Here is a 27,141-nt window from a genome sequence, read left to right as displayed (position 1 = left end):
AATGTGCATAAGTGTGCAAACAGAAAGTGCCTTTGCATCTCACCGGTGACCAGAGCGAGAGTGCATATGCATGAGAAGGTGGACACATCCAGGTTCATCCTCTGCAGATTGGTGGAGAATTCAACGATGCTGTCAATCCACTCCCCGAAGCCCCGCAGGCACTGGAGCCGGTGCCACACTGACCCATCGCAGAAGATCAGCTTCCCGTCCTCTGGGTTGGATCTGAAACAGGATGACAGCTTGTGCTCAATTCTCTTAGTCCCTGCTATGACACAGAGAGAAATCCTCCTTCCATAAATTCCCACGTCCTTCTGGGGCCTCTCCAGCTGTTACCCATGTTTCATTAATGCCAAAAGTGATAGAAAACAAATCCATTCTCGAGTTAATGTTGCGTTTATTGGCAGATTCATCAGCAAACATGTTTACATGCTGTGGGCTGACTGCTAACTCGGGCTCCATGTGTCAGAAGATGCGTCCCTGTTGTGGGTTCTTTACCTGTACGACAACCGTAAAACAAAGAGCTCCAGGAAAGCCGAGTAGAAGAGGAGGTCTTGGTCGTGTTTGGGCAGGGAGGTGAAGCCCGGGATCTTCTGCGCCCAAACTCGAATCACCTCCATCGATCTGGTCAGGAGCTCATAAAACTGCTGCACATGCTGAGCGTCGTCTCCTGGTGGGCTTTCTGAACTCTCCTTCAGCTGGGGAAAGGTCATCGGTGGGAAATTGGCATCAATTACAGCTCTAACATGCCCTTATTTTGTGCACTACACCTGTCTTATTGGTAAAGCAAGGAAATGACAACCTCAGTGCTTACTTTGACGTAGTCAAGGCGAGACGATGGAGGGTTTGATTCCACATGTGCCCTGATGAGAGCGCTCAGGAGGGTGCCAACAGGTGAAGACGAGTCTGGGGGAGTTTTAGGTTTGGACGGCAGGCGACCCCTTCGACCCTTCAGACCGGCCGTCCTCACCACTGCAGAGCATGAAGAGAAACAGGACACAAGTGGAAATCAGCAGAACTGGAACAACCGCTGTCCAACCCTGAATGTTTTGTAAAGTTTTTAATGGTTCACCTTCTTTGACCATTCCAACTGCAAGGCACTTCTGGAAGCGGCAATACTGGCACCGGTTCCTCCTGCGTTTGTCCACAGGGCAGCTTTTGGCAGCCAAACACACGTACTTGGCATTTTTTTGTACTGTGCGCTGCATGGAGAAAGAGATAGACTTTAGGTATTTTGCAAAGCACAGAGTCTAAAAAATAAAACAGCTGTGGGCGATGCATAGTGGTTACTGTGAGTGACATCCACTCTTGTCTGTTTAATACCATAAAAACACCTTTTTATTGTTTGGTTACCCTATACATGAAGCTCGACTGACTTAACAGGACTGCAGATTAAGTGTTGAATGAATTTTAAATGCTCTGAAAACCTCTTCAGATATATTCCCCAGGGTGAAGCGACACCTTTAAAGCCATAAAAGCGCACACGGGACATGTTCTTTGCTGCACTTTGGCACTAGTTTCAAGGACACCTGGAACGAGCATTAAGCACACTAAAGGTCTCTGTAGAACCAGCATCTCTGTTCTCAACAGGTTCATTATATTCTAGCAAAGGGCATTTCTCGGCCTGTGAGAGGTGATCTAAACTTGAGCCTCTTTGGAAGGGTCTTTGGAAAATGTTTCAACATAAAGAAACTTTTTTGCAGCTCCTAGATCTATTTTTGTTAAAGTCAAAAGCATTAAATGGTCATTTGAAAATTAACAGCAGCACTCTTGCTCCTGTGGGCCATCTGAGGCAGTATAAGGCATTCAGCAGGCGGACAGGGAGGTCTGGGTAAATACAGGGTCGTGGCTATTCATAATTTGGAGAATCGCCCCCGGGAATCTCCCTGGGAGAGGGGGGAGCGGAAGGTTTTTATTCATGGCACGTTGGTGGCCATTTCCATACAGGACATTTTCCCCTAAAACGCTTGTGTCAAGAGATCAAAACGTGCATCTGAAGCACAATGTGCCGTTTAGGAGGCCAGTCAGGGGTCCCAGTGGGACTTTTACATTGTAGCGTATTCCTCTAATTTAGGGTTTCAGTGTGACTGAATGTTTTCTGCAGAGAAAATGAAATTAAAGAGAACTGCATTGTGCCTGCAAATCCAAGTTAACATAACAGTTTTTCATGCAGCTTTAAAATAAAGTGGATCTGAGAACACACCTTGAAAAAGCCCTTACAGCCCTCGCAGGTGCGCACTCCGTAGTGCTGACAGGCTGCGTTATCGCCACACACCGCGCAGAGCCCCTCCGCGCTCAGCGGCCCTCGGCTGGGAGCACAAGAACTCTGGTAGTCCATAAAGTGGTGGCCGTGGGCGAACTGGAGCGGGTGAGGAAATCCCACTCCGGGATGCTTTGCGTGGGCACTGGATCCCGAAATCCCCGGGCTGTCCAGCGCCCCGGCTGCGTCCAGGTTCATGGACACATGGAGAGATCCGTCAAATTTCATTTGGCATGCGGACAAGTTTGGACTGCCGTGTTGCGCGTGTTTGAGGGAAAGCAGTGAGAATCTGGATAATGTGTTTTTCCTGTGTGCCGCCGCCAAATAGTCTGGTCGAAAACTGTACAGAGAGCCGGAGTCCTCCCATATGTGTCCCGGTGGAGTTTGAAAGTTGGATGTGATGGGCGTGTGCGGCGATGGAGACCGGTAATAATACAAAGAGCCCGGGGAAGAGAGCAGCTCGTCAGACTGGTGCGGGTGATGCTGATTCGGCTGATACCGCGGGCACCCGTGCGCATCCTCCACCTTGACGCACGGGAGCTCTCCCTGCACCGGCATTTGGAAGAGACACGGGGGCTTCACGTCGTAACCGGCGCCGTAAGTGTCTCCCAAAGGCCCAAAACTGGGACCAGAAGTTGCCACTGAGATTTCACTGTTAGTTAGGTCCATGCTGAATTTGACAAACTCCGGCGTGAGGAAGTCGCAGCTGCGCTCTCCGCCGGCGCCCTGAGAGGCAGGGCTGGCTCCTTGTGGAGAGGAGCCACAGTGGGTCTGGACGCACGGCATGGCCCCTGCAAACATGGGAATAATGCAGTGAGACCAGAGTAGGTAAAGTAAGCAAGTATGATATCAAAACATAAATCTGAACATTGCTCTTAAATGTTTCCCCTCCTCATCCATTGGAAACAAATTGAGCGCAGACATTTCCACTTGTTGAAAGGCAAATAATTACGAACTCTTAGAATAATAAAGCAGACTTTAACGACCTGAACATGTTGTTTATTACCTTAAGGTTGTAATTGTTCTTATTTCCCAGATGGTGTTGTTGCCCACTTCTTAACCTGAAACAAAAAAAAAAGTATTACTTGCGAGCTTTACACTGACATGCATTTCCTTTCATAAATGAGTGTAGAGAAAGTAATATACCTCAGACCTCCGTGGAGTGCAGGAGGACCGTGACAAGTAATCCCATGCCTGCTGTAGTGTTGCTCGCAGATCTATTCAAGCTTAAGCTGCGGCCAGAGAGGTCCGCTCTCTGCACTGGAGAGCAAAGGAACTGACTGATCACTTCTTCCTACTCTCGTTGGCTCGCAGACTCGGTGGGCAGTGACACCGACAATGTGCTTTTGTTTACATAGTGCGCACCCTTGTGCCAAACCCTATTACGCACGAGCCACAGAGGGGTGGGGTGTGTGTGTGTGTGTGTGTGTGTGTGTGTGTGTGTGTGTGTGTGTGTGTGTGTGTGTGTGTGTGTGTGTGTGTGTGTCTGGTGTGGGCACAGAAAGTGGTTCATGTAACTTGGAAGAAATGCTTGCTTCTTGTTTTGCAGTTTGTAAAGGACTTTTTCTTTTACTCGACTTGTATTTTGGCATTGATAGGGAGCAATTAAGTAGTATACGTTTGGTTAAGATCAGGAATACTATAGAAAATATCACAATATGAGAATATACATATATAAATACAATTATACTACTTAATTACTCCCTATCATGTCAGAGCCTTTATATATATATATATATATATATATATATATATATATATATATATTAAGGCTCTGACACGGTGGACAGGTGCTTATGTGAGGATGGCATGCAAGCAAGTACGGAGGGTGGGAGGATCCAAAAGGCTGTAAATCAGGTATATATATTAAGTGGTAATAAAATTATACTACTTAATTACTCCCTATCAATGCCAAAATACTTTGTGTGGTAAAAATAACTGCAAAGAAAATAAATAAATATAATTTGATGTATTTGTTTCTTCCAAACTGAGAGAAGACGACAGCTGGTGGCACTTCCCTCCCTCTTTATTGCCCTGGGAGAGGAGGATGGAGGGGAGACCACTGTTGTGCAAGCTAAACCTTCACATTATGTCAACAACGTGGCCCCGCCCTCTCTTCAACGCCATTGGACGAGAGCAGCTGAGCGCCGCGTTCCAATTGGCTCTCCGCGACGTCACTCCAGCGCGACTCCTGCTTCCGGGTTGGAGCTGTCAGACGCTCGGGTTTGGACAACAGCCGATGCGTCCTGTCGCGCCCTGCACCGCCCCGAGCGACTTCAAACCAGCCACCAAACTATTCACCCTGTAAGTGCGAACGCCTGTTGTGTCACGGAGTGATGTTCTCACATTTGAACGAGTGTTTAACCGTTTGTTTTGTGGAGAAGAGCTAAAAAAAACACACACAGCAACGAGTTTCTCTTTCCTGTGTGACCATGAAGGGATAACCTCGGCTCCTCAGCTGTTGTGGCGAAGGACAAGCCAGGTTAATGTGTGTGTTTTGGTTCTTTACAACCGTGGTAACAGCTTCATAACAGGTCTTTTATTATATGTAAGGTAAAGCGCGTATTCGTGAGCACCCTGAGCTGACGTTTGAATCCACATTTCCAGTGACTTCCTCTTGTGTGGAGATAGATATCGGGGAAATACAGCCAATGCACGTCCTCATGAATCAATATACAGTGAAGCTGCAGTGTGGGGGGTGTCAGATACAAGCGGGACCCCCGGTTATCCTCTGGAGATGACAGGCTGCTGAAAAGAGGAAAATGTCCATGGCTTAGGTGTGCGTGTGCGTGTGCGTGTGTGTGTGTGTGTGTGTGTGTGTGTGTGTGTGTGTGCGCGCGTGTGCGTGTGTGTGTGTGTGTGTGTGCCCCCACAGTACAGCAGGAATCCCCCTCTGCTGCTGGCTCAGTGTGAGTCTGCAGGCTGATGTAAGTGCACGAGGTGGTGCACAGTTACATCTTCTGTCTTTGTCACTAATTCACTTATTAGTGACTTTAGTGGTTCAGCCGGCTAAACCACGCTCAGAAGTGTTGCCCCAGTCAGAGAGTGTCCTGAGGGCTAATTATTGTCATGTTTGGCCTTTACAGCCTACAGTAACGAGCAGCCGGTGAGAGGCTGTGACAGCCAATATACTGGATGGATATGGATAAACAACATTTCTCTCTATCTTTGCCTGAATACAATGGCATTTAAATATTGAAAATATTGAATTAAGAGAGTTTAACAGTGGTATTAAGTGATAATGTGGTCAAACGTCTGCAGAATATGACTTATTTTGGTGCAAATATTGGCTGACACGACACACACTAGGTCACTTGTTGCACCAAACTCACGACTGACACTTGTGCCCTCTGTCGCTGTGTTTTTATTATAAATGCATTAGAATCTGCTCCCATGTTTGCCACTGCCTGTAAACCTTTATTCACAGGAATGCAAACACTTCTTTGGGGACTGCCCCTGGTGGGACGTTTAGGCCTAGATGCTTCATATGTGGAGAGAAACAAACAACAACTTTTTTAACGACAGGTAACAATAGGAATAAAACGTCAACAGTAACCATATATAAACCTTTAGAAGCTGTGACATTACATTACCATCCATTATTGGTAGTTGTCTCTCACCATTGTTGGTAATTGTCGTTACTATGTAACTCTAATGTGTGAATACTCAAACTGTTACTTTCTATGTTTAATATCGTGCACAACTTTGTATGAAACTAGTGGAAAGTTGTTGACAGCCCTGTGTCACAGTGAAGCTGATTTCTTGTTTCATATGTATCATGGTGGTAGGATTAAATACGTTTTCTTCTTCCTACTCCCTTTCAGGCAACTATTTTGGTTTATTTTAATTTTTTTTCCTCTTATGAATGTTAGCAATATTTATTTATTTGTTTGATGCAAACTCTGATGGACAAGAGGCGACTTGTGCCCAATGTTTAATGTGTGCCTGAAATGAATAAACAAACAAACAAACAAACAAACAAACATCAAATCTGTTTTGCGACTCCAGACAAATTGTATCTGGTGGAAGAGGCGGCAAAATGGCTCCTTTGACAGTAAAGGTGCAGACCCCTGTTCTAGCAGTTGTTTAACACTAAACGTTATATTAAGTGAAATGTAAAATGCAGTTTATTTGCTGTAAAGTGTTTTCTCTGATGCATAAGAACCTGTTTTCCGTCATATACTTGATATCAGATGAGTGATTAAGCCCCTTGGACATAATTTAACTTCATACAAGACAAACACAGATGCTGAATCTGGATCTGATAACACCCTGAGACGTATTTAGGTTTAGTAAGTAGTTTTTTATGTCACCAATAATTTGCATGCATCGCACAGAACAGCTACGTTATCAAAGTGTATATCGAAGGAAATGTTTTAATGATTTTGCAAAAGGTGCTGCTAACAATTATTTTCATTATTGATGAATGTGTCAATGATTTCATTATTTCTAAAGTGTTCGATTTGTCTGATTATGTGAGGTTTTAAATGTCAAAGATGATCACGACCCGAGCAAACGTGGAGTCCTGAAAGTGATTATTTAGCACAATTAGAGGAACGAGGAAGGATAAGAAGCATCCTATCGTTATGGAAGGAGCTGTTACCTTTCAAATGGCAAAACTAATGTCTTACTTCCAAGCAAAAATACCAAACAGTTGATGGTTTCAGCTTCTCAAATGTGGTAATGTTTTGCTTTTTCTCTGTTTTATATCACTGTAAATCGAATACTTCTGGTCTTTTGGGCTGTTGGTCGTGCAAAACAAGACATTTGAAGGCATCACGTTGAAATTTAATGTGCAATTAAACACTAAATTATTATAATCAGCAGATTAATTGATATTATGTAGACAAAATAAGCATTTCTTTCACAGAGCAATCCTTAAACTCAGCATTCTTCTGCCTGCACACACACCTTCTTTACTTGACCTTTACCCTACAACCTGACTTACAGCTTTTTGGATCCTCCCACACTCCGTACTTGCTTGCATGCCATCATCACATAACCACCTGTCCACCTTGTCAGAGCCTTAAAACCCAGGTGTCCCTGCTGTGTCTCCTCACTGCACTTTACATTTACTCCCTCAGGGACCATGGCGTTCAGGAAGGCTCTGAAACGGACGGCCATCATAGGCGGCGGAGCGGTCGCCACAGTTTTTGGCCTGTCGCAGCTGCTCGAGTACAGGAAGACGCAGGTAAGCTGATGGAACATGTGACCTCCCCGTTGTTGTTCTTTAAGAGACGCTCCACCAAGCGTTTGTTTGTCGTTGCATGAATTCAGTCTGGGTTGCAAGAATTCCAGTTTTGCAGGATCAAATCCTGAATGTTTTCAGACTTGACTGCTAATTGTCTGTATTGTGTATATGCTGCTTCACATGCTTTTACACCCTCACAGGTAAAAAAGTAATGGGCAAACTTTGAGACTGCATTTCAGGGCATGTCTGATCTAGATGTTGGAATGTATTCCTGCTACGATGCAGGAGGCCTCGGTGCACTTGGAAGCGTTACGTCACCGGCTCCTGAGCTCAGAAACTACCTTTTATTGTTTTTCTTCCACTTCCTGGTCCAATAAAATGGATTTTCTTAGTGAATTGTAAGTGAGGAAAGCTTGTTCTGTGAGTCCCAGGAGGTGTGTCTCTTCAACATAAACCAATACAGTTGTGTTTGTCACCGGAGTTTTGTGAAAAATGTGAAATATTTGCTTTCCTGCTGAGCGTTTGAGAAAAGACGATTGACACCGCTGTCAGGTCTGCACGCTAAATATGAAGCCATGACATGGGTTTAGCATGAAGACTGTAAACAGCTGCGGGGGCGTCCAGGAGTGATGTTAAACCTCCCGTCTAATGAGCTGCAACAAGGTGGAAAAATGTATTTCCCAAAACTGTTAAACTGTAATCTGAGAGGTAGAATCTATTAGTGTTGGTTGCCTCGGCAACGCAGCTGTACATCACCAAGCTCTTAATCAAATTAATTAGTTTTGAAGATGTTTATTAATGTTTAATATGTCATTGTGCAAGCACAGCAAAACTGTGTTGTGGACATCACAATCACCGGGTATTGTGCTTATTTTATAACATGTACAGAGCAATAAGTTGCATTTCTTTGAAGCCTCTTATTCTTGAATAACCGGTTAGCTGCGTGACAGTGAGGACGGACAACAACGTAAATATGAGTTATGTAGAAAATGCAGTTTCACCCTCATGACTGGTGACACCTGCAGCACTGCTCTCTTTGAAATCCACCCTTTTTGATCTAAATGTCAAACCTGGAACGCCTCTGATCCCCTTCATGAACGTAACCACACGGCTCGATTTTGAGATGAGCGAGCAGCTGTGTTTCCCCTGACCTCTGACCTGACGTAGGTTTATTTCAGGAGCGCCACACAACTACATAGCAGACTTCATTTGACTGTGCAGCCTAATGTGAACTTTGTTTTGTGTCCTGGTAATGATAATGTCTTCTTTTGCCCATCCTCGTCCTCTCAACCAAGCATGGATTGGTAAGCAAGAAGTCAACCCTGATGAAATATAATTATTGACACAATAGTTTGTAATCATGCATGCCTCTAATCCCAGTAATTGCAATGCTGATGAGCTGAATGTCCGTCTTGTCTCCTTTAGCAAGGGCATATGGCTTGGAGAAGTTTTCAAGACAGCGGCCGATTGGCTATTAGCATGGGCCTTGCGTGCGCCATTCACTGTCTTAACTTGATTACGGGGGGCACGCCGGCGCTTAATTCTGTGGCGGTGTTTGTCTGTATGCATCATCAAAAAAAGACAATGATTATATCATCGTCTCGTTTGCGGTTGCAGACATAAATTACAAACGCCCGCCACTATTTGCAAGTCAAATGCCACGTTTGCTTCAAAGCAGCTTGATGCAATCATTTAGCTCCAACTGCTAAATAGAAAAAATGAATGAATATTTCATTAGGAGTGAAACCCCACATCCTCCTATGAGAGGTCAGCTTTGTTTTTTCCTTTGCTTTTGTCGTTGTTGTGATATTTCTTTAATTATGTTGCTAATCAAACAGTGGATGCGAATGAGGTAAAAAGGTTGTGATTTTGTTTTTGTGGCTTTTTCAAAGTCGAGCAGCATGTTGCAGCAGATAGTAACCCTCCGCAAACTCTGCTTTGCTACTAATCACATCAGGAATGTTTGAAAGATTTGTTTTTTTAGCAACACTTCACTTGGAAACTAAAGGTGGAAATGAGACATTATGAGCACATTTTAGCCTCACTTTCACGACCCAGAAAAGAAGAATCACTGTTTTGGTAAAAATGCACTCAAGCTGCATTTGTACTACATTTAGTTTTGGCAGAAGAAGATCAGCAAAATGTACTTTAAGTATCAAAAGTTCTCATTTTGCAGCAGTTATATCATTATGCATCATATTCTCGTCAGTATGAAGCACTTTATGTTCAGTTGAGGTGTTTAACTTTAATGAATCATACTGATTACATGTTTTTTTTGTAAAATCTGAATCTTCAAAGTTACTTCTAGCTAGCTGTTGAATACATACAATGCAGTAAATACATTAGTTTAAGGTAGTAGGTCTTGTGGTCCATGTACTGTGAGTGTAACATCAAAGTAATCCATAAACTGTAATAATGAAATGAAGGAAACCTCGAGCGGCAGTTAGTGTTTACTGTCCGATCAGCAACAGATGCTTCTGCCGTCTTCTGCAGAATCTGTTCTGCAGAGATAACTTGTTTCTGGAGCCACACTGATAAAGTGGCATCACCAAATATGTCGATAAATAACAGTATCTCAACTGTTGCTCTCCAATAAAGCCCAGAAAATCAGATTGTTTTGGGTTTCTGTTATCAGTCCATAGTAGTGAATACCGCTTTTCCTCTAATAGTGCTCTAATTATAGCTATCAAGTTCAAAAATCAGCATTGGTGAGGCAAAATCAAACTTTTTCAACAATAATCACAGTAATTAATGCACTTCTAGGCGTACATACATTATATTGCATCACATTAATGCATATTATAAGCGCAATAAAGTCATCTCATTACACAGTCTAATCCATAATGTATTAAAATGATTGCAAGTCATTTTAGGAGGTGATTATAACGCAAGAATAATGCATGAACACATTTTACTGCAAATGCTCATAATGTCTCAAAACGCCCCCCCCAAGCAAAGTGTTGCTATATCTGTGATGCTTTAATAAATTTAACATAGAGTTCAAGTAGAAATCACCATAGAAACGTGTAGTCTGAAGTCATGAAATGTCTTCTTCTCACTGGATTTGTGTTGCTGTCTGTGTCGCACCCAGGCTCAGTTAGCCCACGTGGCAGCTGAAGCAGAGCTGAAGGTCCCCTTTGCGGATGAGTTTCCTGCCCGTAAGGCCCAGCTCGCGGCGCTGCAAAACACGGAGGAGTTTGACGTCCTGATTGTCGGAGGAGGGGCCACGGGTGCAGGATGTGCCTTAGACGCCGTCACGCGCAGTAAGTAACCCTATCTGCTTTCAAGCACATCACCCTCTCCAGGGATGTAGCGGCTCCGTAAGTGTCCTTATTGAGTCGCGATCATAGGAGGGAGACGCCTCGCAGGCTGGCACGAGAGTTTATAATGGTCTCACTCCAATATGACAGCTGTTGATGTGGGCACAAAAGCTTAACTGGAATTTACTGTAAATAGACCGAAGGGACACAGATCAGTGCTGTGGTGACACGTAGATCATTGGTAGATAGAAGTTTGTGTCCGTGGAGCAATATGTTGATCACAGGTGTGTCACTTGTACAGTTTTACTTGCTAATATCTTTTAAAAAGTGTCTTTTTTTACACGTTTGCAATGCAAAAGAGTAGAAATCCATTCATTATTTGCATGAATTAATATACTATTATGCAAACGTTTCCACACATGTACAGTAGATGTGAAAAAATGTCCTTTTTGCTATTGGCCAACCCGAGCTTTGTGAATGCAGATGCTCTATGTGTTTAGGGTGCCTTACGTTGTTACCAGAGCTACACAGTGGATGAGTCTTTATGTATGCTGTATTTTCTTTCTATTTTTCATGTTTTGGCATTTAAGACAGAAGTAGAGCCAGTTTTCTGTTAGTTTAGCTAAATGTAATCGCAACATTTTCTCAGCTTTTAAGACAAATTGATAGAAAACAGTTCAGGTTTTTATTCATGTTTCTATCTTAGTTTTGCTGCACAATAACCACAGTTTAATGAAATAACGACAAAATGGACTAGTGCAACATCCAAATCACACAGGTGACCAATATTTGTTAAAGGCAAAATATGCGTCAAAATAACCCTGATGTGATATTTCCCCTTCTATTGTGGGTCAGTTGGTAGAGCGAGTCGGCCAATGTCCGAAGGGTGGGCGGTTAGATCCCCGCCCTGCCCTACTTGTGTCATGGTTGTTGTGTCCTTGGGCAAGACGCTTCACCCACCTTGCCTCGTGTGAATGTGTATCACTGCTGTATGTTTGAGGAGGTGGTCGGAGGGGCCGTAGGCGCTGATGGCTGCCACGCTTCCTTCAGTCTGCCCCAGCGCAGCTGTGACTACTACGTAGTTCACCACCACCACCATGTGTGTCTGTGTGAAGGAATGGAACCTGGACTCTGTAAAGCACCTTGAGCTCTGAGAAAGGCGCTGTATAAATCAAAGCCATAATAATATTGTGGAGCCATAATCCTTTGTCCTTTCTCCCCAGACCTCAAGACTGCTCTTGTGGAGAGAAGCGATTTCTCCTCAGGGACGAGCAGTCGGAGCACCAAGCTCATCCACGGCGGGGTCCGCTACCTCCAGAAGGCCATCATGAAGCTAGACTACGAACAGGTTCCCTTTGTCATCCTCTTATTCTTCATCTGGCTTTGTTGCTCTTGTTTGCCTTCAACTTCCTCTTTCTTTCCCCGAACAGTACATGATGGTGAAAGAGGCCCTCCATGAGAGAGCCAACCTCCTGGAGATTGCACCTCACTTGTCCGCGCCACTACCCATCATGCTTCCTGTTTACAAGTATGTGTTAGGACTCTTACATAAGACGTTTTGTCCGGATGAAGACATAATACGAACCCAAAATGTAGATGATATCTAACTTTAATAACTGTTAACTTCTAAGATGGTGGCAGTTGCCTTACTACTGGGCAGGGATCAAGATGTATGACCTGGTGGCGGGGATCCAGTGCCTGAAGAGCAGCTACGTCCTCAGTAAGACCAAGGCCCTGGAGCTTTTCCCCATGCTGAAGAAGGACAAGCTGGTGGGAGCCATCGTCTACTACGACGGTGAGTCAGAGCTCCACAATGCTTCCTTTCATGCCTGCAGAGGCTTGTTTGAACACTCGTGTGTGTGTGTGTGGACAGTAATCTAAAGGCCGGCCTGTTTGTTGACTTATTACTCATATTTTTATTTTCTGTAAACACGAACAAAGCATTTGAGTCAGAGCAGATCCTATCCACTGCTTAGGAACAGGATTTATCAGCTAATGAAAATGACAATAACAACATGATTTTAAGTACAGTACAGTCCCATCTCTGAAAACTAGAGTATATGAAACTATTAGGGAATTGACTTTGGATGAGCTGCTCAGGACTCTGTGGCATCCCCAAAACCTACGCTACAAAAAGGAAAAACAATATGACTAATAATAATAATATTGACTCAAAATTACAATACTAAAGCTCTAAGCTATGTCCCAATAATATTGTTGGAAGAGTAAATCTCTCCTCTCTACGATCCTAAATGAATATTCGGCCCGTGTTGGAAACATGGAAAACAACGTTCCAGTGTCGGGATTCTCGTCTAGCAGCTTTTGTGCAAATGCAAATATGAAAAACTGGAACTTTTTTAAAGCAAATTTAGATTTTGAATGAATTGTAATATTGTAAAAGTTGTGTAGAAGGTAATTGTTGCCCCGTGGCCCTAATATCTCCACTGGTGATGAGCACAATATGTGGACAGGCCGGTCGGATGCTCTCTCTCCCCTGTGGCAGTAAAGGCTGCATGCTCCCTGGATGAGCTGATGGTACTTAAAGAGGCTATACATGTCTATATGTTATTCATGGTTTTCAGTTAGACAAAATTACATATCCTTCCAAATCAGTGTGATTAACAGCAAAAAATAAAAGCAAAATGCACAGTTTTAGTAATGTGTCAGTATCAGTTAATCTACAGATATTAAATACTAACAAACAGCCTTTAAATGTAAAATATAAGTGCCCACATATAGCTGGGTTTCCTGCAGGTTGTTAAAAGAGAAAGAGCATTTTCTTGGTGCAAAGCAGCATATGTTTGATTTCCACCCTCCAGCCCCCGCTCTCCTCTGCTCTGGGGGGGGGGACAGGGCCAGGATGGTGGAGGGGTGGGGCGTCTTTTCTCCAATTATGCCGTCTGGAACAATCACGCCAGTGACATTTCGAAAATCTGACCTTCTCTCCCGGCGGTGTAGAGCGCAGAGGAGCGCCGTAGACGGTCGGACGGGCTGAGCAGCAGCTATTTCTCCTGCTGTCTTGGTTACTGCGGCTCCTGCTGCCACCAACTACAGCACATGCTCTTTCGTTCTGCTGCACGAGTGGAGGCCCGGTCCTCTTTTCTTTTAATTTGCTGAGTTGTATACGTGTTAAATTGTGCTGAAACTAAGAAACAGGTGCAAAGGACATTCCTTAAGTGCAAAAACACTGATAATGCACAGAAGCCCACATACAAAAAATGTAGGGTAAAGGATGTCGTGTCTTCTGAACTCATCCAGAGAAGCTAAGTAGTGAAAATCCTTTAGAGCTTCCCTTAGCTTGCTTTTTATCACTGCTCTGTCGCCTGCAGGGCAGCACAACGATGCTCGTATGAACCTGGCCATCGCCCTCAGCGCCGTCCGCTATGGTGCCGCCATAGCCAACTACACCGAGGTGGTCCGCTTGCTGAAGACAAACGACCCGCAGACCGGCAAGGAGAAGGTGTGTGGCGCCCGCTGCAGGGACGTCATCACAGGTGAGGCGTGCAGCTTTTATATCCCCGTCCCTGCAGAACCAGGAGTTAGAGAGACGCTCCCTTATGTGCAGCTTTCTCTAAGTGTTCAGGGCTCTGAAGTGATGTAATGCTACTGTCAAATTAGGAGGCAATTTTGGAAGCTAATCATTTTTATGTACGGTTTCTGTGCACATGACAGACATGCAGATATCTCAAAGCATAGTGTGCAGATTCTACTTTTTATCAATAAGTAGATAAAAAAAGACACGGTTTGAATACCTCCTGTTACTTTTTCACTCATCCTCACACCTTCTCTCCTCCTCCTTCTGTATCTGTATGTTTCCCTTTCATTTTCTCCTCACAGGACAGGAGTTTGACGTGAAGGCCAAGTGTGTGATCAACGCCACCGGACCGTTCACGGACTCCCTGAGGAAGATGGACAACCAGGAAACCGAAAACATCTGCCAACCCAGCGCCGGGGTTCACATCGTCATCCCCGGTTACTACAGGTACGACGCGCTTACGGTACCCTTTGAAATGTTGGATTGTTGGAAATGTTTGATGTTTAAATGGTATTTCAAAGGCATAAACTTGTACATATTTAATCCTCAGTGTTTTCTCATTCTTATGTGTAAATATGAAACTATTATCTGACCTATACTCGCACGCGTTGGTCAATCTTCTCTGGTTAAGATACAGCGGAGCAATAGAGTGGTTTTGTTGAAGTCGGGGGTTTTTTAAAGTTCAGCGAAGCTTATTGAGCGAAACCCGAGGGAGCGTGAGCCCTTTGAGCAGCGGCAGAAATGCCAACCACCTAATTCTCTTCCTCACGTTCTCTCGTCTCTTCCTCCTGCCGCTATCTGCCCCCTCCCCGTCTCCTCTCCCTCCCCTGTGTCTGGGTTTCTCCATTTGTGTGTCTTTTCTCCTCAGTTCTTCAACACTTCTTCCACATACTTTGCCAACAACTTGAGACATGAATGCTACTTGCTTTTGTGATCGTAATAAGCATCTGTCCCTGTATTTTCCGCCCCACAGCCCTGACAACATGGGTTTGCTCGATCCGGCGACAAGTGACGGACGTGTCATCTTCTTTCTGCCCTGGGAGAAGATGACCATCGCCGGGACGACCGACACACCCACCAGTGTCACGGCCCACCCAATCCCGGGGGAGGACGACATCAACTTCATCCTGAGCGAGGTTCGCAACTACCTCAGCCCTGACGTAGAAGGTACGGAGAGTCCATTTTAAGCAAGATTGCGTCATGTATCTGGTTTTGTATCTTGGCTCTTCTCAGAGATCAGCGCGGGAGCTGTCGTTTAGTTTTTAGGTTCACAAAGTGATCATTATTTAACTTTGTTTAAAAACAGTAAGGTGTGTGTGCTGAAGTTGAGGCAGATATGTCTCTGCATATGGACAGAAAACCCCATGAACACGCTTCAGTTTTCAGAAAGAGTGAAAGAGAACAGCAGCAGTTCCCAAACACAGAGCAAACTAAACTCTTAAAAAACAAAATAAGAATTGGAAGAGTCTCCCAATCTCCCTATACTGATCGTTGTAATTATGCTTGTGTCGTCCGCAGTACGCCGAGGAGACGTGTTGGCAGCGTGGAGCGGCATCCGTCCCCTGGTGACCGACCCCAACTCCAAAGACACTCAGTCCATCTGTAGGAACCACATCGTCAGCGTCAGTGACAGTGGCCTGGTCACCATCGCTGGTGCGTTTACATATGAGCTTGTGAAATGACTGCACCGATGCAAAACCGACTGTAGATAAAGCTGAGACATGGTGAGACAGAAGGAAACCATACCCCTGTCTACCAAAATAAAAGGCTTGAGAACAGAAATAAAGACCAAAATCAACCAAAACTAGGAAACAAACATGTAATAAAATCTATGAAATAAACCGTAAAGGAAATAAAACCAAGCCTTGAAAAAACCATGAGACAAAATAGAAACAAACAATGAGAACCAGATATTAACACAACCACATATATCGTGTGTCTAGGTGGGAAGTGGACGACCTACAGATCAATGGCTGAAGAGACTCTGGACGAAGCCATCAAAGTCCACAGACTCCCAGCGGAGCCCTGCAAGACCGTGGGTCTGATGCTGGAGGGAGGCAAGGGCTGGACGCCGACCCTCTACATCCGCCTGGTGCAGGACTATGGACTGGAGAATGAGGTACAACGCACGTGCATGTTATAAACAGCATAAGGTTGCATTAGCATGTAAAGTAATTACATTTTTTAATTAATGCGTCCCAACAGGCGCACATAAAATGACCTCAGAACCGCCGCAGGCCTCATGCTCGTACACGTGCACACGCTCATGCTCGTACATGTGCAAACGTGCTTTACTAAAGCCCACCTCTCCCAAACGGGCCGTGGACGGCAAGCTTGCCGCAGCTAGGCGCGGTACGTTTGCACTCACACTGGTCAAACGAACTAGGCTTTACCCGTAAAACCTGTTTGGGCACGGTGCGGATGGACAGTGTGAGTGCGCCCTAAGACCTCAGTCATTTCAAAAATGTTGACCTGTTTCTTTAAGCTCTGCCTCCAACAGCGGTCTGCCTTCCTGAAAGATTCCCTGCATGGTGAAGTACAGAAGAAAGAGAAGACCTTTACCTCCAGATACAAACAAAGCTGTAAAAGCTCACACAGACACATTCAGCGTCCTCTTCCCCGGCAGTGGGGCTGACATTAAAGCTGCTGCTGTAACAACGCTGACATTTCTACTACACAAAAGACTGGACACACGTCGAAATGCACTGTACGCTGTACGATTTATCAATGGCATTAAATAAGGGCACATTGATTTACATCAGCCACGCGCCATATTTCCCATAATTAGGCTGTGCATTTTCATTAAACCCAATAGAACATTGTTTCATGAAGAAAAAGGAGTCGTGCGTCGAGTTCTCACGGTACACTTACTCCTCATTAGAGGCGCCGGCGCCGGTGTTCTCTGGAATATTGCTAAAAGGTCACTGTTGATATTTGGACAGCAGTTGACCTTTCACATGATCGGCAAGCCAACGATCTGAATAGCAAATGGACCCTCTCGCGTTGTGTAAACATATGACACCTCGTTGACAAAGTGGCACCAACGCTTATCGCTTAACTCTGAAGAGGTGAAATCGATCGGACGCCGCCACGACCATCTGTGTTGTTTAACCTGTGATTCCTTTTTTTGGATGTTGTGAGAGCAGGAGCCCACACAGCAAAGGGAAATAGTTCCTCCTTTGACTAAACATGTCATTATTAAAAGGTTAAAATGCTAAATTAGTAATTTATCATTGAGAGGATACACGTACGGCCTCCCAAGTGTGACGCCTTGCTACTTTTTCTTGTTGTTTGTGATGTTAAAGTTAATCTTTGATGTGTTTTGGACAATTTAAAAAGCTATGGGGTACTGTAAACATTACAAATATGGGATGTGCTGTGTGAAATGGGCCTCTGCTCTGTCTTCCTAAAGGTTAAAGTCTCATAAAAATGTAGAAAATGTGTTGTTTCGTGTTGAAAAATAGAGATTTAACTTGTTCACACTTGTTAATCATTTATGTTTTTCTTGTAAACCTTTATTTATCCATTAAGAATAAATATCGTATTTCATTAGAACTATTTTAGGTTTTTGTAATGTATGATATTACACTGTAGACACTGCAACTATATAAATTTGGCTGTAGTACTTGGAAGTCGTGACAACAGAAAAGCGTCCAACAGCTGGTTGAAACTCGCTGTACACACTGTTTTCTATCTTTCTCTCGGTGCACAGGTCGCTCAGCACTTGGCTGCAACGTACGGCGCGAAGGCATTTGACGTGGCCAAGATGGCTCAGGTCACCGGGCAAAGATGGCCGATCGTGGGGAAAAGATTGGTGTCTGAGTTCCCTTACATCGAGGGCGAGGTAAGGCCGGATTTCACTCTTCGTGCTTCAAGGCTCAAATCCTCCTCGCCTAATGTGGCTGTTCTTCCTCAGGTGCTGTATGCGATTAAGGAGTACGCCTGCACAGCCACGGACGTGATCGCCCGACGCACGCGCCTGGGCTTCTTAAATGTGCAGGCGGCCGATGAAGCCCTCCCGCGCATTGTGCATATCATGGGGAAAGAGCTGGACTGGAGTCAGGAGAGGAAGACGGTATGAATATTAAGATGCAATCACACAAACTGAGGCTTTTGTGTAATCGTCTTCCCTGACCCAGAAAACCTGCTGCGTGTTACGTAACGCTTTAATCCCTGGTGGGGTTTTGAAGTCTTGGTTTCTTTTTTTTTTTCATCAGTGTAACAATAGAAAAGGTCCACGCCCTTCATCCCCTTCAGAGGAGACAGCTCTGTTTGTGTGTGTATGAAAGAGAGAGTGATAGGACGACTGAACTCTCTGCTGTTTGTGTCTCACACTGTAACATAAACAGCACCTCTGGTGAATAGTTTATTCAAGAAGATAAACAGGAAACGTTTCAGTAGCAAGATTTACGTCACATTCATATAAAGTATAAAATATTGGGGTGTTGTGTTGGAGCTCTTTGGTGTATTTAATGTGCTTAAGTCTGCAGAATCACTACAGGTTGGTTTCTCTGTGCTGATGTGTCCTCCAGGCAGAGCTGGAAGCAGCCAGGAAGTTTTTGTACTATGAGATGGGCTACAGGTCTCGCTCTGAGCAGCTGACCAAGACGTCCGAGATCAACCTGGACAACCAGGAAGTAGCCAGGTAAAAACACCTGCTGACCCGCACCTCCACCTACTTTACAGTTTCAGGTTGACTTTGAATCTCGTCCAGCCACTTTCCCCAGATAAGAGCAGCTAATCTAAATGTCCCCTGACTCACCTCCAAGTCTTTGCTCTCCGCGCTCTACCAACGAAAAGCTTGATCACGCCCCGTCACGAATGACGTGCAGCGACGACATGAATGCTCTGAAATCTGTGTTTCAGGTACAAGAAGCGCTTCCATAAGTTTGACAAAGAGAGCAAAGGATTCATCACGACTGTCGACGTACAGCAGGTTTTGGAAGTGAGTCGTCTTTCATCTCTTCTTCTTCTTCTTCTTTATTGTCCTGTTGTTTCTTCTTCTTCTTCTTTTACTTCTTCTTCTTCTTCCTGTTGTTTTCTTCTTCTTCTTCTTCTTCTTCTTCATCTTCTTCTTCTTCCTGTTGTTTCTTCTTCTTCCTCTTCTCCTTCTCCTTCTTCTTCTTCTTCTTCTTCTTCCTGTTGTTTTCTTCTCCTTCTTCTTTATTGTCTTGTTGTTTCTTCTGCTTCTTCTTCTTTGTTGTCCTGTTGTTTCTTCTTCTTCTTCCTCGTCTTCCTCTTCCTGCCATCACACCTGTCTTCATTACATGTTATCGACCCCCGTCTTTTGTTCTTCTTCTTCTCTGCAGAGCATCAACGTCCACATCGATGAGAACGCGCTCCATGAAATCCTTAACGAGGTGGACCTCAACAAGAACGGCCAAGTGGAGATAGATGAATTCATGCAGGTACGTAACGTGCAGAGCGTGATGAGCGAGGACACAAGTGATAAAAGGTTTGTTTCAGCAGATGTTTCACTTTTTACTGCAATGCTGCGCAAAACTGCTCAACTGTGACAGCTGAGAGAAGATTCTGCTGTAAATAAATGACATAAAACGACAAATTTAGAAGTGGACATCTCAAAGAAATGATACAGTTGTAGGAGATATGTCGCTTTTTACTGCAGTGCCACCATGTTTATTGGTTTATAGATTACTAAATTTAAGTGAAGAAAGCATCAATATCTTTTAAATATCTCATTCAAATCTCATTCATTTTACATTTTCTTTCAAAGCCAACCTGTGAAATAGGTTCGTTTTTGTGATCACGCCCTAAAACAAGTGAAAATCTGACTATTTCAGCCTGTTTCCAGTATAAACGAATCAGGTTTCTCTTCAAAATCAAATTTGATTATAGAAAAGCTTTAAATAGCAAAAGAAATAGACAAATATTCTCACTGCATACATTCTTTCAGCTTTAAATTTGACTTTATAGGTACATTTTTATATACAAAATAAAAGACTGAATCCAGAAACATCAGAAAACAAAATAAAATAGTACCCGTGCTCACTGTGGGCTGATGAGGGGAGTCATTAACACCTCACACCTTTGTCAGCACCTGCAGAACCGACAGGACTCAGGACGTGACGGCTGGATAATAAAAACCCAAGGGGAATGCAACCCATTAAACACGCCTTTTTCTCTGTCGTGCGCGCTGTAATGTCACTAAAACTGTAACTCTGCGGTTAAAAAAAGGCCGTCGTCCACCTGCGATGTGAGAACGCTGAACATCCTGCAAACAGAAACAGGTGTGAAGTCCGACGACGTGGAGCTAATTAGAAAGAGGAGAAGCTCGTGTAATGAGGCCTGAAGTGTGTCTGGGGCTGTCGCGTCCGTCCGCTGCTAATAAATTACTTTCTCACTTGACAACCGAGTCCAGGAAAGAGTCATTACGGGGAGAGCTGGAGGATTTAGCCTTCATTAGTGTGTCAGCTCCTCCGCTGGCTGAGGGGACGGATGCATTAAAATATCCAGAACTCTTTTATTGTTGTCCTCTGCAGGTAAAACATGAAGTGTTTAATCATGCATGACGTGTTTATTATGACTCTCAATGTCTGCTCTCTGTTGTGTGGATGCCTGAACCTGCGCGTGGATGTCTTAGGGACAACAAACAGGTAGTGTGCACGTGCAGCACCGACGATGGGAAACGGACACTGTAACCCCCTCTTGTGAGCCCCGCAGAGCTCCCCTCACACTGTCACATTGACGATAACGTTACATCAAACTCTTTTAAGGCCTCTGGTGGTTGAAGGGCGGGAAAAAAAGACACTCAAATGAAGTGTCCAAAACATGTCAAAGCTGCACGAGGAAACTTTATGCATGATTTTTCTCAGCAACTCCCATAAAAAGAGCAAAATCAACACTGAATTCAGCCGGCTGACAAGCACTTTTCATCAGATTTTAGCATTTAGATGATTTTATAAGCTTTTTATTACTAATAATAATAAGAACAATGCACTTTCATACAAAGTGCTTTATAATACATAAAGAGCAACACATCCAAACTATGGCAAATATAAAATAAAAGACAGTAGAAGATCTGGTTAATACATTATTATAATGACACATATTCACAAAATAAAATAAGTATACATTTGAGTAAAGAGTCTTTTTGGTTCTTTCTGTTTACAGTTGAGTTTTTAAAGTCAGCGGCAGCAGTTTACAAGCGTGGAGACTTGTGATTTAACAGTGTATTAATCCGCAGCTGAAAATAGTCCCCCCTAAATTCACTATTTACTACATTTACTGAGCCGTGTTTAAAAAATCCATTCATTCACAAACTTAGATCGATAATAGCACTAAGAACAGGGACAATAAAAAGGTGTTTGTATGCTTCTCATTGTCGTAACTTTCCCAAACTAACAATCTCTTCATTTATAACACGACTACTTTGTCACTTTAACCGAGTGCACCGCCGTGAAAAGGACTCTCTTCAGTCGCCGTTGGACAACACTTTGTTTGTTTGAAGCATTCGGACACCTTCACAACACCTTCAGGAGAGCCAAAAGCTTTACGGGGGCTTTTGGTCTCACACAAAAATACAGAATAAAACCTCCCTTATTCGTAAAACACTGCAAAACAAATACATTCTGAAATAGCAAACTGAAAGCAACAGGTTGAAGACTTCAGCAGCGATCGCTCCTCTTCCCCACCTCGTGCAGCTTTCACACATGATAAGACCGCCGGTGTTGGGTTCATTCTCTACCTCTTAAGTCTGGGGGATACGTGTAGGTGATCGGGCATTAAAGCAGCTCAGCTCAACAAGTTAACCTTTCCCGCTGTTCTCCGTGCAGCTGATGAGCGCGGTGAAGAAGGGACAAGTGTCTGACAGCCGTCTGGCCATACTGATGAAATCGGCGGAGGAGACTCTGGAAAAGAGAGGCCCCGTGACGGTGGACCGAAGCGGCGGTGGAGTCTGAGCTCAGCTACTGGTCCTTTAAAGAGAAAGGTGACAACAAAAGAGGTGATTTGAATGACAATAATGCAATCAAGCACACGGCAGGATGAATTTGGCCAAATCAAGCGTCACTCCTGAGTGTGTTTTCAGAGTGACACGTTATCTAATGATCGAGGCTGAGATTTGTTTTTTCATGAAGCGTGGATCCGTCTGTTTTCTCAACATCTGGTGCCTCTGATGTTCCACAGCACATCGCTTTTATACTGTCTTTAAACTTTGATGTTTTAATCATTAACTTACTCCGACACACTTCATCTTTTGGAACATGATCGACACTGATTGTCTTCAACACAACGCAGCTTATTCACGTGGCATTTACAGTAGTTGTGCTGTATTTTAGGGGTCCATTAGTAGTTATCACAACACCTCCCTGGAAAGAACCAGGTGCTGATTACAGGGAAACAGACACAATGTTCATTTCTCGTCTTAAAGGGACCCGATTTTCCCTGTAGTCGGTTACAAAAAGACAATTCTTTCCAGGAAACTTCCAAAAAATAAGCGATGGACCCCTAAAATAAAGCCGCACTGAGCTTTTCATTACGTTGTTTCTTATCTTGGCATGTAACAAACACTTGTCAGGGAACATTTAACGCTTCTTTAAGCACTCGGAGACGTTTATGATGTCCGTGTTTTTCCATTTACCGCACTACCAGCAAACGACGACCCACACTGAGGTTTACATGACGAGGTTTCCAGCTTTAGCACTACGGAGCAAAACGCTTTTTAATATCTTCTTTCCATCTGTGTATTTTGTATTATTTATTTCTGATGTCACTGCAGCCGTTAACACACACATTTTAAGAGATTTAAATATATTGCATGAGATTTCAAAAGGGGGGTTTTCTTTTTATCCGCATGCTCCAAGTTAAACCCTCGTTCTCTAAATAATGTAAAGCAAAATCTTTATTTTTACAACGTTTGAAGTGAGTTCGTTCTTGTTTCTTGTGGTCGAGAGCAGAGAGGGAGTATAATCCTGCATGCTGTGTGTTCGATGATGTTTCCTTGTTTATGTCACACAAATAGGACATTTTTGAATCCAGAACGGGCGCCGCTTCATAACCATGTTTGTGATTTTAAGGAAATGTACGCTACGTGCCTTGATGTGCCTAAACTATGACCCTCTTTTTCACAATGCCACACTCCATGTTATACAAACACAGGACATTTATTTTAAAGACTGTAAAGATATTTAAGTAGAAGTTGTTATATAAAGAATAGTGTTTAAACTGTATTGAGTGTTTTTTGGGGTGTTTTTTTTAACGGTTTGTCGGAAGCAGCCAAGCAACAACAACCAGCTTTATAAACAATATTTTCACTCTCGTCAAAGCCGCCATTAATAAAGAAAGGTCATTTAACCTCGAAGGACACAGGAGCTGCTTTGATCGGTTGCTTTGTGTCATTGTCCGTCTGTGGTGACGCTAAACCAACCTGTTAAAACATAAAAACACAAACAAAGCAGCGGTAAAACAGCAACTCCCGTGTCTTGCGAGGTCAAATTACATTTTGTCTCAATGGAGTCTGGTGGCTTTGACGAGAGCGTACAGTACGGACCAAAAGTTTGGACAAACCTTCTCGGTCAAAGAGTTTTCTTTATTTTCATGACTATGAAAATTGTAGATGCACTTGGGGACGCTTTCAAAGATTTCCCAATATTTAGGACTGACTGAACTAACGACGGCCGCTCGTTTTTCTTTACTTAGCTGCTTTTTTCTGCCATAATACAAATTCTAACAGTCTGTTCAGTGGGACCATCAGCTCTGGATCCACCTGACTTCTGCATAACACAACTGAGGGTCGCAACCCCATTTATAAGGCAGGAAATCCCACTTATTAAACCTGACGGGGCACAACTGTGGAGTGGAAACCATTTCAGGGGACGACCTCTTGAAGCTCATCCAGACAACGCAGAGTGTGTGCGAAGCAACTGTGAAGAAACTAGAATATCAGGCGTGTTTTCAGATATTTTACACTTTTTTGTTAAGTACATATTTCCACATGTGTTCATTCATAGTGTTGATGCCTTTAGTGTGAATCTACAATGTCAATAGTCATGAAAAGAGAAAGGAAACTCACTGAATGAGAAGGTGTGTCCAAACTTTTGGTCTGTACTGTAGATAAAATGAAGAAAATAACAACAAAAGCAGATTAAATGACAACAAAAAAGCATTAGCTATTGGCCAAAATGTTGTTTTAAACACCATTATTGGCCCAGAATTTTACAACTTGTGCTTCCCTTCATATCAAATGTACTCCATCATGTAATACACATACTAATTGTGACTGCCACATAGACACAACTGCTACTATACTGCTTCTTTTACCACTCAGGGTTTATCAGGGTTTTGTTCAGTCACACTGGAATTAAACTGAACAAAAGTAACACAATCCATTTGATCCTAGTGTTTCTGTGAGCCTTCAGTGTGCATCGACAACGTCAATAGTCATGAAAAGAAAAAGGAAACTCACTGAATGAGAAGGTGTGTCCAAACTTTTGGTCTGTACTGTGTGTGGTGGAGAGTTCCCCCGTCGGAAAGGGCTGTAAATATATTCTGTTGTTCTTGGAGCAACGCTAAATGAAAAAGTTGGTTTTTCATTCTTTCAACGTGGCAGTAGGTTAAAGGGATCAGATGGTGTGTGTGTGGTGTGTGTGTGTGTGTGTTTCTGCGTCCTTCTTGCCTTCATATTATGATTTATACTCATCACTAACTGAGATTTTCTACGGACTTCTTATGAGGTAAACAGAGTCATTCCATAAGGTTTCCTCCCATGTACCAACACTGTATCCGCACTGACGTGTGTGTGTGTCAGTGTGTGGTCACAGGGGGGAGGTTCAGCGACAATACCTCCACACTGAGGACCCTTCAAACTGCCGACTGCCTGTCTACAATAGCTCATGGGCAGCATGACTTCGATGTAAAAGAAAAAGTTTGTAGTTTGTCTTCTGTGGATGAAATTACAGCTTTATCCGCGCTCAAAGAGAATCATATTCTGTGTACTGTAAGAATACGGTGAGCCCGTCTTCAGGTAAAAAAAAAGAAGGAGCAATTATCTAATTAAATGTATCTGGTTGCTCGCAAAGCTTTGTTGGGTTTTTGTGTGTTTTTGTGTGTGAGCTTCATTCATAGCCGGCGTCACAACAGCACAGAGACCTGATGCGACGGACAGCCTGTGAACAGAACGGAGAAGACATGGACGTGTTTTTACTGTATCATGATTGTTTTTAATACCTTTATTTATTGAATTTAATTTAACGAGTGAATAGGGTGAATTTTTTTAACGTATAGATATCCTATTGAATGCTCCAGAGTTGATTACTGTCATTAAGACGCCTGTTTTTTGTATTACAAGTCTTCTGAAATGATATGTTTAGATATGCAAATGAGGCGATATCTACACAAATACACAGAATATAGTTAAATACACAGCTTAATGTACATTTGGGATGCAAAATAGCCCAAAATATGCAAGAAAAACCAGCCCCGCCTACAAGATTCTTCTCGTATATTATAGATTATCATAAATAACTTTAATTTTACTGCAATATCTTCTGCCTCTCTGCTGACCTCTAATGTTCGGAGTGCAAACCAGCAGCTACTGTAAATAAAATCAGAGAGGTAACAGTTTATTATCTGCACATAATGATGCAGGTGGGAGTTCAAAAAGGATGTGGTGTCCTATTAAGTGTTGCCTGTTGGATCAGGTTGCACCCGGTAAAAATATCCCCACTCAGATTGGTTCTCACAAGGATAGAAGTACACACACACACACACACACACACACACACACACACACACACACACACACACACACACACACACACACACACACACACACACACACACACACACACACCCACCCAGCCTGCTTCCTCCAAACTTGGTGAAAAGCACCCTTTTCTCCCTAAAGGTCACAGTGAGATTTGAATGACAGCTTTAAGTCCTTCGCTCATATTACAATCTGCAGCGGAGGAGACGTCCGCGGTGCGCTGGCGTTCCTGGGAAAGGCCGGGAGTACGGGGAAGCAATTAATTGTAATGAATAATGGGACAAATCTGGTTGGCATATGAGCGCTAATGCTTCCCCTCCCTCTGGGGGATTTAGGATGGTGATGCCAGTCACGCTGAGGTGTCCGCCTGCACACTAATTGAAAAGTGCAGATAAAGGTATTGTCTTCCTCCCATTTCTTTCTCTTAATTCAAAGGGAATCTCTGTCCCTATACACATCAAATCAACAACAAAAGACCAAAAAAATCACAAATTTAAATCATTTATTAATAACTTTTATTTTTCCACTTCTTTTTTAAACGTAAACGAACATTTGACCTGAGGGAAAGAATAAAAATACAATAGGAACTGTGTTTATATTCATACTCACATGTACTAATACATGTACTTATACTATGTATTAATCACATGTACATATACAACTACTAAACTGAATATTTAGTGTTTAATGTCAGTATTTGCAGTGGAGCGGGTTCATTTACATAGAAACATTTGAACTTTTCTGTGAAAAACAGAATCTAATTTGTCATTTCTTCTGAGACACCCACATATCGTGACACACACACGCTCATCTTTGCATGAAAGTGCCCGTTTTCAGCTGCACATCTGACGCCATTTGTTCCATTATAGAAACTCTTTTCATGTATACAGTTGTGATGTCACGACTATACTACATATATGTAGAAAATGATCCTACATCGTCGTGCAGAAGTAGAAACATGAAGTCCTCTTACTGCAGATTTTAGACTGAATGTATTTTGTGGGGGCCCGGGGTTCAGACCTGCCTAATCCAGCCCATGAGCTCGAGTGCCAGTGTCAGGAATTAGAAACTTAATGAATGGAAATCAGCCACTCTCCTGGTTTACATGAACAAAAATAATGATGTTTTGATGAGTTTTAATTAGAACTGCAAGTAAGAGCACATGGGACCAAGATG

The 27,141-nt window shown here is 43.4% G+C and overlaps 2 protein-coding genes across 2 annotated transcripts in view; one reads left to right on the top strand and one right to left on the bottom strand.

Moving 5' to 3' along the window:
* The window catches only part of LOC310964629 (nuclear receptor subfamily 4 group A member 2-like), a gene marked incomplete at its 3' end in the record, with an annotated part of 3,755 nt that extends 447 nt beyond the window's left edge, over window positions 1-3,308 (bottom strand). Inside the window, exons 1-6 of the mRNA XM_083937825.1 lie at window positions 3,264-3,308; window positions 2,201-3,048; window positions 1,070-1,199; window positions 812-969; window positions 496-695; window positions 44-222 (exon numbers count right to left, since the gene is read on the bottom strand). Of these exons, the coding sequence (XP_083793951.1) occupies window positions 44-222; window positions 496-695; window positions 812-969; window positions 1,070-1,199; window positions 2,201-3,043 (1,510 nt within the window). The 5' untranslated portion in view covers window positions 3,044-3,048; window positions 3,264-3,308. The remainder of the gene's footprint in view (window positions 1-43; window positions 223-495; window positions 696-811; window positions 970-1,069; window positions 1,200-2,200; window positions 3,049-3,263) is intronic.
* A 3,925-nt stretch (window positions 3,309-7,233) lies between these two features.
* gpd2 (glycerol-3-phosphate dehydrogenase 2 (mitochondrial)) lies at window positions 7,234-25,237 on the top strand. The gene is made up of 16 exons (XM_083937698.1): window positions 7,234-7,448; window positions 10,540-10,711; window positions 11,932-12,056; window positions 12,139-12,236; window positions 12,340-12,503; window positions 14,038-14,202; window positions 14,546-14,690; window positions 15,217-15,410; window positions 15,762-15,896; window positions 16,187-16,362; window positions 17,956-18,087; window positions 18,160-18,318; window positions 18,776-18,888; window positions 19,110-19,188; window positions 19,553-19,651; window positions 22,037-25,237. The coding sequence occupies exons 1-16, from the start codon at window positions 7,347-7,349 to the stop codon at window positions 22,160-22,162; spliced, it is 2,184 nt and encodes a 727-aa protein (XP_083793824.1). The 5' UTR covers window positions 7,234-7,346; the 3' UTR covers window positions 22,163-25,237.
* Window positions 25,238-27,141: the final 1,904 nt, after the last annotated feature.

The sequence above is a fragment of the Echiichthys vipera genome, assembly GCF_963691815.1.
Source record: "Echiichthys vipera genome assembly, chromosome: 23".
NCBI classification, from domain to species: domain Eukaryota; kingdom Metazoa; phylum Chordata; class Actinopteri; order Perciformes; family Trachinidae; genus Echiichthys; species Echiichthys vipera.
The sequence above is the reverse complement of the archived record's forward strand: the minus strand, read 5'-3'. Positions and strand labels throughout refer to the sequence as shown.